Source organism: Leucoraja erinacea, chromosome 21 (genome assembly GCF_028641065.1).
Source record: "Leucoraja erinacea ecotype New England chromosome 21, Leri_hhj_1, whole genome shotgun sequence".
Lineage (NCBI taxonomy): Eukaryota > Metazoa > Chordata > Chondrichthyes > Rajiformes > Rajidae > Leucoraja > Leucoraja erinaceus.
The window spans coordinates 32,894,565-32,912,605 of record NC_073397.1 but is presented as its reverse complement, the minus strand read 5'-3'; the positions used below and the strand labels follow the sequence as shown (position 1 = coordinate 32,912,605).

Genomic DNA, 18,041 nt, shown 5'->3' with positions numbered 1-18,041 from the left:
TGACCTGCATCTATATGAATCCACAAAAACCTATCACATCAAGATGCTGCAAGAAAAAAGGAAGAAATGACTGCAAAGAGCACAGGGCAAAAAAAAAAAAATCTGGGGATTCAGATGATTGAGGCATCCTCCTATACTTCTGAAATCTGGATTAAACTCAATCTAGATATGCTTCTCAATTTGTTTTTCAAATCTTCTCCAAACTTACATCGTAGGCCTACTTGGTAGAAAAATTAGTACTTCAGACTGGGTATTATTTATAATCATTTGGAATGAGATTTTGATTGACCCATTTGTCCATCTTGGCTTTGTCTTTTAATACTGTTGGCTAGATAGGGGAAGATGCCTGGTCAGCTAATACTTGTTAATCTATTGCTTTTGAGAAATGTTGATTTTAAGACTTTCACATGGTTCCAAACCCTTGCATCGATGATTTTAAAATAACGAACTCCACAAACTACTGAATTAAACTATGAAGAATGAAGGGAGCTCTCAAACAATATTTTAATCAGAACCATAATATTATGTGTGATCATTGGGCAAATTATCAATTGATATTTTAAGATTAATATTTCACTAATTGTAAAACATTTCAGAATTTAATTGAAGGATGTAGTAAATGCATGTTTTCTACCTGAGAGAAAACTTCAAAAATCGGCATTTAAAAACATGGTGGCAGTAGAATGCTACTGAGATTGCTTGGGTTACACTAATTGCTATATTAAACAACACTAACCTAATGACTTTGCTTTACCCAACCTCAAAGGCAACACTGAGAATTATTTGAAAATGAAACAGACATCCATTTTGCATACAATTGACCCACAAATCAAAACATTTTGATCGACAATTTGCAGTCCCCCGGTATTTATGGTCTGATTTAACATTTGTTAAAACAATCCAAAATTAATATTTCATTAAGGACCATTAGCTTTTTAGTCCAAACAAATAATCAATTTTTGCACTCAAATATGGAAGCCAATTCACTGTGTCTGATAAAGCTACATTTGACCTGTCTTTTCGGAAATGTAGGATTTTTTAACACATTTTTGCAAGGTTGACCACTTATTTACAAATAACTAGGTAATCAAGAATGAAAGGGACATTCTTCATTCACAGGATTACAGGATAGTCTTGTCACTCACAATCACTCGTCCTGGTGTATCAGTGCAAACTGCTCCCGATAGTTTAAAGCCTTTAATATGATATAATAGAGATTAAAAATGCACCGTGCCCATTGGTGGTCGAAGCAATTTTATAAACAAATAATTACCTTTCTAAGAAAATTGCTGCCTTTCAATTGTTCTGCTCTGTTTGAGTCATGGAAATACATACACCAACCTCTAAATATAATTTCCGTCAGTGCCTCATTATTGCGTATTCAGATCACTTCATGTTTTCTCCCAAAAATGCAATCTCTTATTTTTCCAAATTAACCCAAGTCTGCCCATTCTATTGCCAAACTCTTCTGAAGTTTTATGGTTGTCGCCACTACTTGCCAAACCTAACTTTACCTTGCAGAAATTTCCATGTTTATGTTCTTTATACTTAACCCCAATATTGACACAAGTGAATCGCACATCCTCATCTAAAGAATAACATTCTAAAACTCCTCTGGTTTTTAGGATCCATTAACCATAAATCTGTTTGTTCTTTGTCCACTAACGTCTCGATTTTTTTGGGGTTTTGATAATAATTGGCGCACAAGCCATGATTATTTCCACATTCAAGAATTCCAATTTGGTACCATATTTCAAGATTTTAAGCTCATAAAATCTCCTGCCATCATTATCACAAAATATGTCAAATTTCACTTACTAATCTGATCTACACAGATGCCTGGTTACAGCAAAACAAATTTACATTTCTATCCCAGCATTTCAATGTCTCAAAAGGCAGAAAATGTTATACTTAGCAAGATGGACAGTGTCTGGACAGAGTGTCCATATTTTAGGTTGATAAACCTGCATCTGCCCTACTGGGCATAACCATATAACAATTACAGCAAGGAAACAGGCCATCTCGACCCTTCTAGTCCGTGCAGAACACGTATTCTCCCCTAGTCCCATATACCTGCGCTCAGACCATAACCCTCCATTCCTTTCTCGTCCATATAACTATCCAATTTATTTTTAAATGATAAAAACGAACCTGCCTCCACCACCTTCACTGGAAGCTCATTCCACACAGCCACCACTCTCTGAGTAAAGAAGTTCCCCCTCATGCTACCCCTAAACTTCTGTGCCTTAATTCTCAAGTCATGTCCCCTTGTTTACATCCTCTCTGCAAATGCCCTGCATTATGTTTTATTTCAGATTCCCAGCATCTGCAGTTCTTTGCTTTTAATTATCTTCTATGGCCCCCAGCACTTTAACCTTTTTGCAAACCTACAACCCCCACCGCTCCAACCAAGAACTCGCCATTCCAAGACTTATACTACATGAACAATCATGTCCAAAACATTGCGGCTTTTATGCTGCATCTCACCTACGTAAACGTTGCTGTTTGCACAAAAATTGTTATAGTCACAGAGCATGGATACAGGCCCATTGGCCCAACCCACCCACACCGACCAACGTCCCATCTACACGAGTCCCACCCGCCTGCATTTCCCCATATCCCTCTCAACCTGTCCTATCCATGTGCCTATCTTAATGTTTCTTAAACATTGCTACCGTATTTTAGTATAGAGTAGAAAACACAGACGGGGATCATAAATTGGGAAAAAGTTAAAAGCCTTGTTAGAGGCTTGCATTCATTCTAATCAGCTAAAAGAATGAGTGGCATGTTTACAGAACCAAAGACAGCTCTTGGTTAACCAATAAGTCAGAATTTAGAAACAAAAGTTATTTTTAAATAAAGTGAGCGCAATGGGGACTTGCTTTTATGGGTCATTTGAGGATCAAGGCTGTCAGTATCATTCACTCGTCTGAAGAACAAATTAAAAATCTTCTATACCCTACTTTCAGAACAAAATTGATGTCTTTGCATTTACGTGAAAGCTTCCAAAATTAGGTGGTTGACCATAGATCTGTGTAAAAATGTATATGACATTTAGTACTAGCACATTTGTATCAAAAGTCATAATTTGTGATAATTTAAAAGCTATATTAATGAACAAATCAGGTTGATTTTCAGCAGAATTGGTGAAACAAGGAAACACATCATGGCGAGAAGCAACATTTCCCTTTGGATGTTTTGACACAAGTGGATCCTCTGGAAGAGGACACAAGAGACTGCTAGAAACTTGAGCAAAACAAAAGTGTTGCAGTAACTCAGCCCGCAACTGTGGTGGAAATGGACAGGCGACGTTTCGGGTCGGGATCTTTCTTCAGATTGCGAAGGATGTTTAGGTATGGAAATATTATGTGCCATAAAACTATCTCTGACATCTGGACTGCCCAAATTACACCAATAATCTGATCCTGACCAGAAAAATTGTGTGTACATTCCCAGCATAGACGCTGCCCGATCCGATGAGTTAATTTGGGTACTGCAGTTATAGAGGGATTGAAATCTGAAGGATGGTGATGAGAGGGCAACGACCCATATCCCATCCACCAGAGTGGGAGGGGACCTCATCCCAGCTCTCTAGGTATTGGGGCAGTGGAGGGAGTGGGTTAGAAGGAAGAGAGGGGCAACCCTGGTCCCTTTCTTCGGGTGGGGAGAGGGATGTGGGGAGAGGGATTTCCAGCACTGCTATAGGTCCGGGTCCAGAGCACCCCTTATCTCTAACTCCTCTCTCTGCCCTCCCTCTTTCTCGCCCTCCTCCAGTTTAAATTCTATTTGGAATATTTTGGAGGACCAAGAAACCCTACTCCCTTTCTATCCCTCCTCTCTATCCCACTCCTCCCTCTCTATACACCCCCCTCCTCTCTATCCTCCCTCCCGATACACCCCCCCCTTAACCCACTCATCCTCCGCCTCTATACACCCCCCTCCTCTCTACACACATCCCCCTCCTCTCTACCCCCCTCTCTATACACAGCACCCCTTCTCTACACTACACCCCATCCTCTCTACACCCCCCCCTCTCTTTACAGCCCCCCTCCTCTCTACACCCCCCCCTCTCTACACCCCCCCCCCCTCTCTTACACCCCCATCCCCCCCTTCTCTCTACACTCCCCAGACCGCGGCCTAGCCCCCCCCCTCCGTACACATCCCCCCCCCACGGCCCATACTGCCCCCCCCTCTCTCCCACCCTCCCCCCCCCCTCGATACGACAGCCCCCCTCCTCTCTACCCCCCCCCCCCCTCTATAGGCCCCCCCCAGCCAGCCCTATACACCAGCCCCCCTCTTTACACATCCCCCTTCACTTTACCCCCTCTATCTTCCCCCTCGATACACGTCGCGCGCCTCCTCTCTACCCCCCCCTTAATTTCTATACACAGCCCCCCCTTCTCTCTCCCAACAGCCAGACCGCGGCCTAGCCTGAGCGCTGCCGTCCATCCGTCCGTCCCACGGCCGGCCACAACTGAAGAGAAGAGAAGCGGGACGGGGCGGAGCCCCCAGCGGCGCCGAGTGCGACCGGCTTCACCTTCCGGGACCACCGGCGGGGAGCGGACCTGATGTCGCCGCGTTGCCCGGAAACCGCCCCGACCGGGCCCCTCCCCGCCTACCCACACACTCACACACAGAGACACTCTCACACTTTACACTCCTTTCTTCACTCAAAGACACACACGACTCTCACACACAGAGCTGGTGGTTTTTTTTTAATTTTTCTGAAGAAACGAATCAATCCATTGGGTGCGGGAGCTGGCTGGCGGGCGGGCGGGATGGAGGGGGCGCCGCTGGCTGTGTGGCGGGCGGCCCGCTGCCGGCACACGGCAAACACTAAAGAGAAGAGAAGAGAAGCGGGACGGGGCGGACACACGGCGGCACACACAGAGACACACACACACACACACACATACACACACACACACACACACACCCACACACACACACACACACACACACATACACACACACACACACACCCACTCACACACACCCACACACACACCCACACACACACTCACACACACCCACACACACACACTCACACACACACACACACTCACAGAGACACACTCACACACACACACACACTCACAGACACACACACACACACACACTCACACACACAGAGACACACACACACACACACACACACACACACACACACACACACACACACACACACAGAGACACACACACACACAGACACACACACACACACACACACACACACAGACACACACACACACACACAGACACTCACACAGACACACACTCACACACACACACAGACACACACACACTCACAGACACACTCACACACACACACACACACACACACACAGACACACACACTCAGACACACACACACAGAGACACACACTCAGACACACACACACTCACACACACACACTCAGAGACACACTCACACAGAGACACACACACACTCAGACACACACACACACACAGACACACACACACACACACACACACACACACTCACAGAGACACACTCACACACAGAGACACACACTCACTCAGAGAAACTCACACACACTCAGAGACACAGACACACTCACAGAGACACACTCACACTCAGAGACACACAGACACAGACACGAGCTCACACACACATAGAGACACACACACACTCACATACACACACACAGACACACTCACTCTCAGAGACACACACAGACACACACTCTCTCACACACACACACACTCACTCTCAGAGACACACACACACACTCTCACACACAAACAGACGCACACACTCACAGACACACACACAGAAACGTGTCTTATTTCCGCAGAGCACATCAGACTTGACCAAAATGGCCTAACAATACATTAGTCCTTTACTAAATATTATTGCTGTTTTAGCCAGGATTTAGTGTTATATTTAATACCAATATTCTAAATCATTAATATATTGTAAATAGTTGTGCCCCCAGCACCGAGTCTTGCGGCACTCCACTCGCCACTGCCTGCCATTCTGTCGGGCCCGTTTATTCCTACTCTGTTTACTACCAACCAATTCTCTATCAATGTCTCAATACCCTACCCCCAATACCATGTGCTCTAATTTTTACCCCCAATACCATGTGCTCCCACTTATCTCCTGTGTGGGACCTTATCAAAGGCTTTCTGAAAGTCCAGATACAGTGTATCATGTGTAGTCTTGCCGCTGACTGGTTAGCACACAACAAAAGCTTTTCACTGTACACGTGACAATAAACCAAACTAACAATTCTATTAGTAAAATCAATCATTCAATTCAAGAATCTTAAAGATTTGACAGTGTGTTCTGTACAGTAAATGGATTATAGAATTTGGGGCTACAAAGTTATTTTGGGGCTACAAAGTTAGTTCATTCACACATGACAATTGCTTTTTTTATGTTTGGCAAATGTTTTTCTTTAATGCCTTTGTAAATCACCAAGTCTGACTTTTCCAAAATGATATAATATTCATGAAAATTTGAGAGTGGCAGTAACTAGATAGCTCTGCAAAATAGTATGCGTAGACTCGACCACATAAAGTGCTAGATTGTATTGATCAATGAAACGTCAAAACCGTTTTTAAAATAAACAGATTACTTTCAACTGATGTTATTATCGTAAAAGCAAACAAGGTAATCAAGTTAGTAAAAGTTGGAAATGAATCAGAGACTGTTTTTGGAGGTTTGCTTGAGGGAATTTTCTTGGCTAAGACTTCTTCAAATGGTGCCATGTCTTATCTGCGGTGGAAGCGGTTGGTTTAACACCAACCTGAAGTAGAGGTGGAATACGTTCATCAAACCACTTAAAAGCTATCGGATTCCATATTAAATACACAATTAGTTGCCTTGGAAAGTCAGAAATTATTTTTAAAAGACCAGTTATACTGTGTTTTTCCCTAAACGATTTTGTAAATACTGCAGGTTTTATGCCAAAATTTCATGATACATAACGTGTTTTATTTGAACCCATATAAACCTTCCAGCATCTATTTACATAGCCCCAACCCATGCAAAACCAAATTTGCATAATCCTTGGATTTAGGAAAATAAACCAAGGTGTAATTTGTAGTTAACCCAATATCAACAGAATTCAGGCACATAAAATGCTGGATTAACTCAGCATCTTTGGAGAAAAGGGTAAGGTGAAGTTTTGGTCAGGACCTTTTTTCAACAACCCCAACAAGAAACGTCACCTATCCATTTTCTCCTGAAATACTGCCTTACCTGAGTTACTCCAGCATTTTGTGTCTCTCTTTGGTACAAACCAGCATCTGCAGTTCATCTTTATCACATATTTACTCTTTAATCAATAGGATTGAGTTGCTGGAGTCTGAACAGAATCTTAGTTGAGTATTTAAAACCACATTTCTTATGTAGATTAAATTAGGCAAAATCAAAGCACTTAACATATGCATCTAATGTTGTATAGATACCAACCCTATAAACTGCGTTTAGATTAACAGTGTTGGACCCAAAGGATACAACCATGCTGTACATGATAGGGGAAGAAATTCTAACGATAAAAGGCTGAAATTAGTCACCACAATGGAAGACTGTGGAGCTGCAAGAAAGAACTTACTGTTAGAATGTACTGTTTTGGAACATATGACAATAAAACACTTTTGACTCTTTTGTGATATAGTATTGGGATTGCTTCATTGTACTTGAGTTACAACAACTTTTATATTCATGCACCGGCAATGGATATTTGACGCAAATTTGATTTTAAACTGTAAAAAATTGATGCACTGTCTTATGTATAGCTGTTATGGAATTATCCAGGAAATTTAACTTCCTTTATATTGATTACCATCTTTCAGTATCATTTAGTGTTGCCTTTAGTTTAAATATTAGGCAGGTTAATTTCATTAGATTATACACTGTCATTGCAATAACAATTTTTAGCACAAAGGTCCATAAAAAAGAGTAGGAATGAATTTATGTTGTCATGGCTCCTTCATTTAGCAATATATCAGTTGATCTGTGGAAGACAATTTAGCATTCACATGCTTGGAATCCTCTTCCAAATAAAATGTAATCAAATATATATACACGCACACACAAGCTGGAAAATACAGAGCTGCAAGAACTCACTACACAAGACATAACTCTGCATTCCACAGCAGAATCCATCATTTGGTCACCAACCATCTCTCTGTTGCTCACAACGAGAAAAACAAAGAATCTCACTTTATCGAGGTACATGTGGTAATGAAGTACCATCAATGGTCCCGTCCCGTCCCCCCCATCTCTATCTGTCTGATCAATCTGAAGAACACTTCCGACCCCACATTTCCGACCCCGAAATGTCACCCATTCCTTTTATCCAGCATTTAGAATAGAATAGAATGAATAAATAAAATGCCTTTTATTGTCATTCACACAGCTTGGTTTGAACGAAATTGCATTTTCTAGTCTTACATTACAAAAAAACCCAAGACCCACACTTAACACAGTTTACATAAACATCCATCACAGTGAATCTCCAACACCTCCTCACTGTGATGGAAGTCAAAAGTCTTATTTCCTTCCCTTTGTTCTTCTCTCGCGGTCCAGAAGTCCAACTGCTGCGCCGAGGAGAACTGTGGCTCACGATGTTAAAGCCCCCGATGGGCGATGGTAAGTTCTGTGTCCGTTTAAGCTACACGGGACGATGTTAGGCCCCGCTCCGTGTCCTTTAAACCACGCGATTCCAGCAGAAGTTGCCGTTGCGGGAGCTCCGAAAAGCGGTCTCCCACCAGGGACCTGGTGCTCCCGATGTTACCGTCCACCGGGCCAGCGGCCGGAGCCTGTGAAGCTCCGAAGTCCGGCCGCAGCCGCGCGCCACCACAGCTCCTCCCACTCCGAAGACGGCCAGCTCCGTGATAGCGAGTACACAGGTTCTGCGACTGGAGCCCTCAGGCCGCCGCCGGCTCCACGATGTTAGGCCCAACGACACCGGAGACCCGGCAGGGGAAAAGTCGGGTCCCAGTACAGGGAAGAGATTAACGGTCCCCCCCACCCCCCCCATATACACAGCTAAATAAAAATAATAAAAACTAAAGTCAAGACATGCATTTAACGAGACAAAAATTTAAAAAAAGACAGACGGACTGCAGTCGAGCCGCTGCCGATAGGCGCCACCACACCGCACAGCACATTTCGTGTCCATCTTCGGTTTAAACCAGCATCTGTAGTTCCTTTCCGCGCCAATGAAAATCTGTTTTAAGAAATCCTAAATGGAATAAAATGATCTTTCCAAACAAGATTTTATTTCCACTTTTATTTTACACCAGAGTAACTGTACACAGCAATGTGGGCGCTTTATCACTTTATATTTTGTAGTCAGATTATCACGACATAAATAACGAGAGAAAGGTTGGTATAAAGAAACTAGAAGCATTAAGCCTACATAGGATCAAAATGCATTAGGACAAAAGTGAACATAATCATCACCAGCCCAGTACTAGATCCTCAGGATATTCCTACTGCACACGAAATCAAAGGACATTCACTGTGCCGAAAGCCTCAAAAACAGTGTCTTTAGTTAAACTGGAAAGCTTCACACCAGTTGCACACTTGCAGCCTGAAGATAGCTTTGCAAATACTGTAATGCTTCTGCGTTCAAACTTGTGCTGATCATGGATGGCACCTAAAAAAAAGTATTGTACCATTAGTTACGTCATTGTGGATAACTAATCAAAATATTCAAATTCACGAATTTCATGATAAACAACAATTTGTAAGCAGAAATAATGCAGATTTCTTGATGTTCCCCCAATTTGAATTCTACCTTTCTTTAAACTTTTCATATTGTTTATTTGAATTAAATCCTCGAAACCTGTGGTCTCTTGCAAAGTATTCCAGCAAGATTTTATGTGTTTAGTAAATACATAAACTCATATTGACACAAGCATAATTTCAATTAGGTCATTTGGCTTCTGGTGCCTACCCCACTATTAAATAAGATTATAACCAATCTTTAATGTCTGCACTGCTTTTCATATTGCTTGATTCCCCTATTATATAAAAATCAACCTCCACCTTGATCAATAATTTCAAAGATTAATCATCTTCATATGTTCTCATCTCTGATCTTAGGGCAGCAAATGCCTGGGAATGTCATCTCCTGCAACCTCCAAAGTCCAACACCACTTTTGGGTCAAACATGCTGGAAAAACATTCAGACTACTGCTTCTCAAAATAATTAAAAATAGGCAATAATTCACGACCTTGCAAGCAACACCAAAATTGCAAATATTAAATTAACAAGTCCAACTAAACCCCCCCTTACCTGCATCCACCGATAACTTGCCTGGCTTTATCCTGCCCCACTACTCTTCCGACTCCCCCCACCCCAACAGTCTGAAGAAGGGTTGCGACCCACTGACCGACCCGCTGAGTTACTCCAGCACTTTGCGTCGCCAATTGAGATATACACTTTTTACCAAAGCTCTCTTCCAACAACACAAGAGCCATGGACCCAAATACAAATGTTGGCTGTAGATAATTATTTACATTATATACATTTATCAAGCTAAAGGGATGACAATTTTACAAATATAAGTTACTGGAAGACCGAGTTAAACTGAGAAGCAGATTCCTTCCATGACTCAGGCTGTTTTCTAAAAGATTAATAACAGAGATGCAGCAAGTATTCTGTCCAGGATGCAGGATAATTGTTCAGGATTAATTTTCACTGGAATTCTCTACCTGGGGGCAAATTATATCAGGCCTCTAGTATCTGTACAGACCCTTCCAGTAAGGAATCTACATTTTCAGAAATAACATTAAGTTCAATATGGCACTTAATCGTAAAAAAAACAAAAAAACTCCTGTTCAGCTCCCTTTCTCTTCGCTGCCACTGAATGATAAAAGGATTTTCCTCACTTGTACAATAGGTAAGCATTCACTATAGAGGAGATTTATTCAGTTCCTTCTCAATGGCAAGTCTAATACTCACTCTGCCTGGACATGCCGTGGAGAGCTTGTGAAGGCACTGGGCCAGATGAACTCTTGGATTATTCACAGTTGCACCAATGGGGTCGTGTTCTTTCTTTCCTGCAAAGGCCAGCTGGGAGAAAGCTGTCTGATAGCCCGGTGCATCTTCTATATCAATGAAATGCTCATCTTCAGGAATGCTGTTATCTTCAGGCAACTCAAATAAACCAATAAGAGCTTGGAGCAAAGGAGTCCTGTTTGAAATTAATATTAGTGAGAAACAACAAAGTGAAACATTCTCGAATAACTACAGGTCCACCCACCGATTTTCCAGCACCTTTGGTCCCAAAGCCTTACTGGATTATCCATTTTGCTGGACCAACAGAGGTCACGGCCTCCGAGAGGAATCAAACGGAACGGCGACAGTCCGCCGAGGTATTGGCCTGCAGAGCCGGCAATGAGAACGGCCTCGGGGGGCAAATTCGACCTGCCGATCGGCGCATAAGTCATGTTGTGGTCGAGATCGGCTGCTTCACCCAGTCGAGGCACCACTTTTTCGAGGGAGATTTCAACACACTCTCCTAATTATGCCCAGATTAGTGTTGGACCACCAGTTGCTGGAAAATCGGTGGTGGACCTGTACCAATAATTAACATAAACCAATAAAAATGATAAATAAGGGGAAATTAAACTGGATCATACAAGATGGGCCCATCCTGTATCCCTTTACCAAGTGAGCAGAAGATGTAAACATATTTTATGAAAGGAATAAATGTTGAACACAGTTGGGAGTCCCGATATTGCCACCACCAGAAGCTATACTAGTCTTGACTTTATGAAAGTGATCATACAAAATCAATGGTATACAAAAGAGTGAATGACAGTCTAAAATCAGTGTTCAATTGTAAGTTTTTTTCTATTTTCACTATTTGCATTCACTATTTACTGTCTTTCAACAACACACAAAGAATCCATCTGAGAGAAAAAGTGACAATTTCAATTTATGAGATTACTTATGACTAACTTATTGAGTTAACTCTTGTTCCCTTAACAGTTTCCCAGGTAACATAGACACAAGCAATACAGTGTCTTCCTCACTCGGATGTCTGTAATGAAACAGGAATGCCACTTAGTGCAACAAATTGTGCTGGATCTAACTCCACTTACATCAAAACAAAAAAATGCTTGGGTCCAAATAGTCACAATATCAGCAACATTTGGGAAGCTGGTTGGCCGTTTAACCTATTCTGAAACAACTTTAGACCAAGGTGACATTTGGTACATTGGCCTTCATCAGTCAGGGTATTGCGTACAGGAGTTGAGACGTTCTGTTACAGTTGTACAAGCCGTTGGCAAGGCCACGTTTGGAGTATTACATTGAGTTTTGGTCACCCAGCTATAGGAAGGATGTCGTTAAGCTGGAATGAGTGTAAAGAAGATTTACGAGGATATTACCTGCGATAGTGGGAAAGGTTGGTCAGGTTTGGACTTTATTCATAGTAGCACAAGCGGCTGGGAGTGATCTTATAGAGATGTACAATTTCATGAGGGAAATAGGGTGAATGCAGAGTCTTTTGTTCAGGGTATGGAATTAAGGACATGGGTTTAAGATGAGAGGGGCTAGATTTAATTGGAACCCCAGCTGCAACTTTTTTACGCAAAGAGTGATGGATATATGGAAGGAGCAGCGACAGGAGAGAAAAAAAAATTGCAGATGCTGGTTTGCAGGTACGAGTTGGGCCGAAGGGTCTGTTTCTGTGTTGTGCGACGTATAATCGCAGGATGAAATTCAAGCAACTTACCACAGTTTAGTATAGTTAGTGTCCATCATCGAAGGACATTCTGTTAGGATCTTCGTAATTCCTACCGCACAAATCTTTTTCTCAATTTGCCCAGATACTTTCTGAACCTCTGGAACAAATATTTTTTCCAACACCATACCGAACATTCTGCAACAAAACACAAGTTCATTATCTTGGAAAGTAAAGGTACAGACCATAGATGTAAGCTTTATGCAGCTGAGAACTATTAATAGCTTGAAAGTACAAATTGGACACAAACATTAAACAGCTGTGCAAACACATAAAGCATAAAAATAGCTCAGGAACTTCCAAATCAAATGTTTTTCAATAATTTTCAACCTAAATTCATAAGTTCTAGAATTAGGCCATTCGCCTATCAAGTCTACTCCGCCATTCAGTCATGGCTGATCTCTCTCCCTCTCAACCCCATTTTCCTGCCTTCTCCTCATAACCCCTGACTCCCGTACTAATCAGGAATCTATCAATCTCCACCTTAAAAAATATCCATTGACTTGGCCTCCACAGCCGTCTGTGGCAATGAATTCCACAGATTCACCACCCTCTGACTAAAGAAATTCCTTCTCATCTCCTTTCAAAAGGTAGTAGTAGGCCCCCCTCAGTCATGACTGACCATGGGTGATGCATCCTAGTTTGCAGGTGACGTGTGGTCGGATGCAAGCCTGGGTGATGTCATATGGAGGACAGGCTGTTGCCCAGGCAGCCCCTCTCCACGTCGCTGATCGATCCAAAGGAACAGCAGGGCCGTTATAGAGTTTGGCACCAGCGCCGTCACAGGAGCTGCCAGAGCGAGGTTGTAGACAACGACGAACTGCCTTAGGGGCTCCGGATTTTCTTGAGGTTTACTGCAGGAGCCTTTTCCATGACTGGATATGGCCACAAGGCAGTGGAGGTTTTAAATCAGAGCTTTCCCTCTCCTAGATTGTAATTGTAAATCTTTATTGTCATTTCCTGAGTATTCGCATACCAGAGGAAACAAAAAAACGTTGCTCAACCAGTGTCCATTCAGTTTGCATTAAAAAATAAATAGGAATTAAAATTAAAAAATACATGTCATGAACAAATTTAACACTCTACTAAACATTCAACAGCCGTTCCGACCGGCAGCGGCACAACAGTGGCTCTGCTGCAGTGTGGGGGTTTGTGCGCGATACTTGGCAGGGTGCAAAGTCCATTTAACAGTCTTATAGCCTGTGGGAAGAAGCTGAGGAGCATCCTGCTGGTTTTGCAGCTAATGCTCCTGTACCTCTTCCCAGATGGGAGGATGGAGAAAATGTCATGCGATGGGTGGTAAGGGTCTTTGATGATGGAGATGGCTCTGTTGATACATCTCTTCCTGTATATGTCCAGCAGGAAGGGGAGTGGAGCACCAATAATCCTGCTTGCGGTCTTCACTATCCTGTCCAATTGGTGCCGTTCGTACGCCTTGCAGCTCCCGAACCAGGAAGTGATGCCGTATGTCAGTGTGCTCTCGACAGTCCCCCTATAAAAAGTCCGTAGGTGTGTGGTGGGGAGTGGATTGTGGACTGCCTTCCCAGGCTGACAAGCCCCATCTGCCCGAGACTCGTGGGGGCGGGAGCGTCTACCTTCCCGTGCAGGTCTATAGCACCTGCCCACCGTCTAAAGCTACGTCCTTTTATTCTGAGGCTACGGCCTCTGGTCCTAGACTCTCCCACTAGTGGAAACATCCTCTCCACATCCACTTATTGAACAAGTTGAATGGAAGTTTCCCTTTGCATGAACAAAATTTGCCACGTTCAATTAAGCCATTCAGTAGGTCAAGCAGCATTGTGGAGTAATGCTGCCTGACTGCCGTGCTTCCGGCATCTGAAGTTTTTCATTTTCAATTAGTGTTCAAATATTGGTGCTTTATCCACCGGTGTGCATATAAATGGTGGGTGAGGAGCAAGGAGACCGAAATCCACATTCATGCACTTTACCGGCACCAACACAAAAGGTGGAGGATATTTAAACTTCATATTACTTTTCATATTTCATCTAAATTGTACTCACTTTGGCTGAATGCCATCAAAGATTTCCTGCAATGCTATTGCCCCATATTTCACAGCATAAAGATTAACAAACACTAAGAAACCTAGGAGGCAAAAATAAAAAGAATCTCAGAAATTCAACATATGGAAAATATTATTCTCTCAAGATTTTCGAAAATATAGTGATGGTGGTGGATTATACTACTATCACAGCTTAGCATTTATTGACCCAACCATGGAATTATTGTGGAAAAGAAAACACAAAGCTTTGACATTTTGCAAAAAAAAAAAAAATCAATGAACCACAAACTTACTTTTAACAAATTTTGTTGTTTTTGAACTCTGAAGTCGTTGGAAAAGCAAAATGAAGATCTGTTTCCGGTACTGGTGTATGACGTCACTGACAGAAGAAAAGCACAAAGAACAAACTGTTAGAACAGCTTGTATAATTGTCAATGCCCAAGAAGTTGCGTAAACCTGGTCTTTACTTACGGAGGCATGTGTTCAATTATACTGTTAAGCAGGTAGAACCCTTGATGATCATTTGCTTTGGAAGCAATTAGCTTCTGGAAGACTCCTAGCAATCCTGGCTATGATTAGAAAAGAACAGAAAAAGTCAGAAAAGATGCAGTCTACATCCTATAACACCTGCTTTAATCTGTTCACGGCACTAAAATTCGGAAGTGGCGGCGCTGCCCTGGCAGCAGCGGCCCGCCTGCAGTCCGCTTGTTTTTTACTTTTTTGTGTTGTTTTTTTCGTTTTGTCTAGTTAAGTTTTTGGTTTTTAGGTTGTGTTTATGTGTGGGGGGGTGGTTGAAACGGGGCTTGCTGTCTCTCCCTTCGGGTGAATGCAACTTTTTTTGTCGTATCCCCCTTCTCTGCCTCCATCTGCACTGAGGCCTAATAGCGGAGCTGGCGACCTCGAGACTCCGGAGGCAGCCTGTCAGGACTCGCCCTGGGCTCGCTCCCATGAGGGCGGCCTGGCGCGGGGCTGAGACTCTCCCGTGAGGGGTTGTGGCGCTCCCGTCGGGGCGGCCCAGCTCGAGGGTGGAATGGCGCTCCCGTCGGAGCGGCCCAGCTCGAGAGAGGTACGGCGCTCCCGTCGGAGCGGCCCAGCTCGAGGGAGGAAGGGCACTCACGTGAGGGCGATCAGGCTAGGGGCTGGAGCGGTGATCCGGTGGCTGGGACGGCGTCCTGGCGGCGGTGACCTGAGTCCGGGGTTCAGCCGCGGGCCAGCGGCTGTGTCCGCTGGACTGGAGGGCGGCAGCTTCGACCACCCCGGGCCGCGGTGTTTGAGCCGGCCCGTTTGCGGGGTTCGGTGAGCCGCGGGACTGTTTGTGCCATCGCCCGGTGGGGTATCGCCTCAGCGCAGAGGGAGAAGAGGAGGGAAGAGACGGCAGTCCTAAGATTTTTGCCTCCACCACAGTGAGGAGGTGCTTGGAGGACTCACTTGTTTATTGTTGTTTATTATTGTATCATTGTATGTATGACTGCAGGCACGAAATTTCGTTCAGACCGTAAGGTCTGAATGACAATAAAGGTAATTCTAATTCTAAAGACCAATACTAGTCAAGAGTCCGTATTTGTCTTGATCTGGTTATCAGTTTCAGCTCTTCACCACTATTGTTTTACGTCAGATCTTTTCCTGTCCGTGCATCCCTCCTATCACAAATGTCAAAGAATGTTTTGTAAGATACTTCCCCCAATTTGCTTTACGCCAGCACCACATAAAATAATTAAGAGAACATACAAACTCCGCACAGACGGCACCTGTGGTCAGGGTTGAACCCGGGCCTCTGGTGCTGTAAGGCAGCAACTCTTTGCAACCGCTGTGCCACCCACACCCAAATCGTACTAAATTGGAATGGTCTCTTCCAATTAATTTTATGATTCTTTAGCCAAATAAGCTACACAACATAAGCAGATATTTCTTAATTATTTTATTCTATTTTAGTACCAGTTTTAAATAAATATTATTTGAACCTTATTTTGAAGTATATAGTTTTAATAAATGCTAAAGATGATACGTACAATTTTATCCGCTGCGTCTGTGGAAATGGAATTTGCGCCCTTCTCCAGGAAAGCCTGAAGTAGTCTGACAAGCGGTGGGATGTTCCCAATACGTTCCCACAACAGTGGCTGCAGCAAGTGCGGGAAAAGACCCATGTAGCACGGGGAGATATCAGCAGTGTGTATCTCAAGGAGCAGCGACATCACTTGGAACACATATGGGAGGAATTCTAAAAAAGTAGCAGAGAGAAAAACAATCAAGTTAAGGCAGGTGTTTATCCAAAATTTCAAGTCAGTTTAGAAGATTACTGAAACCAGTGAACATGAGGGAACAACCAATTTAAAATCTGGCAGTCTTTGTGTATATATTTGCCTACTTGAATCAACTTTAAACAGGTCTCTGTGCATCCCCAGTCTGCTAAACAGGTATAGGTTTATTTTTGTCACGTGTACCTACGTACCAGATACTATACATAATACAATCAAGCCAAACCGAAGTCAAGTACAATAGGTAGAGCAATGGGGAAAATACAGAGTGCAAAACATAGATCTCAGCAATATAGTATACCAGTTCCACAGATAATGTCAAAGGTCCACAAGACTTCAGTACCTTCTGAATCAAGTATACCGACCACAGCAATAGACTACATCTAACCTCCAGACTGTGCAGAATTTCCTTATCGAAGCTGGTAAAGAGATATAGCTGGTCTCCGATTTAAACTGTAACCCTTAAGTGAACTGTGCAACAATTGAAACTATGAGGAACAATACTCACCTTGCACATCATTCTGCAATATTTCAGTAAACACTGGGAAGAGAGCCTCTTCAAAACTCCTCACAGTTATAGGGTTTGGTTTACATGTTATGCGCACGGAAAGGCAAAGGGACTCAAATAGGTAATGGTTGAAGTGTGGCTTGCTCGGATTCTAGGACAAGACCAAATTCAAGTTAACTGTGTAATAACCAAAATAAGCAAAGTAAAGATTTATACTTTACTTTTATATTATCATGTCGACAACTGATCAAGTGACCCATTAATTGAGTGAGAAATATTGATTAGAAGCTGAAAGAACTTTCCTTTTAAGTGGCATGGACATTTAATGTTCACTCAAGATATTCAATAGGACCTCAATTTATCACCTCATACACAATATAGTGGCTGTCAACATAGCCCCTCTCGGTACAGAACAGTAACCCAACAGCAGCATCTCAAGGTGATATATTAATGTAAGAACAAAAAGGAATGGTAACATCGTACAGAAACAATGTTCATTAAATCTCTAGGCCACTACAT

At 42.9% G+C, this 18,041-nt stretch overlaps 1 protein-coding gene across 1 annotated transcript in view; it reads right to left on the bottom strand.

The window, feature by feature from the left end:
- Positions 1-9,238: 9,238 nt before the first annotated feature.
- Positions 9,239-18,041, bottom strand: part of cse1l (CSE1 chromosome segregation 1-like (yeast)) — a 28,677-nt gene continuing 19,874 nt past the window's right edge. Inside the window, exons 18-25 of the mRNA XM_055652551.1 lie at positions 17,523-17,673; positions 16,769-16,977; positions 15,231-15,328; positions 15,053-15,138; positions 14,761-14,842; positions 12,730-12,876; positions 10,950-11,181; positions 9,239-9,638 (exon numbers count right to left, since the gene is read on the bottom strand). Coding sequence (XP_055508526.1) covers positions 9,549-9,638; positions 10,950-11,181; positions 12,730-12,876; positions 14,761-14,842; positions 15,053-15,138; positions 15,231-15,328; positions 16,769-16,977; positions 17,523-17,673 — 1,095 coding nt within the window. The 3' untranslated portion in view covers positions 9,239-9,548. The remainder of the gene's footprint in view (positions 9,639-10,949; positions 11,182-12,729; positions 12,877-14,760; positions 14,843-15,052; positions 15,139-15,230; positions 15,329-16,768; positions 16,978-17,522; positions 17,674-18,041) is intronic.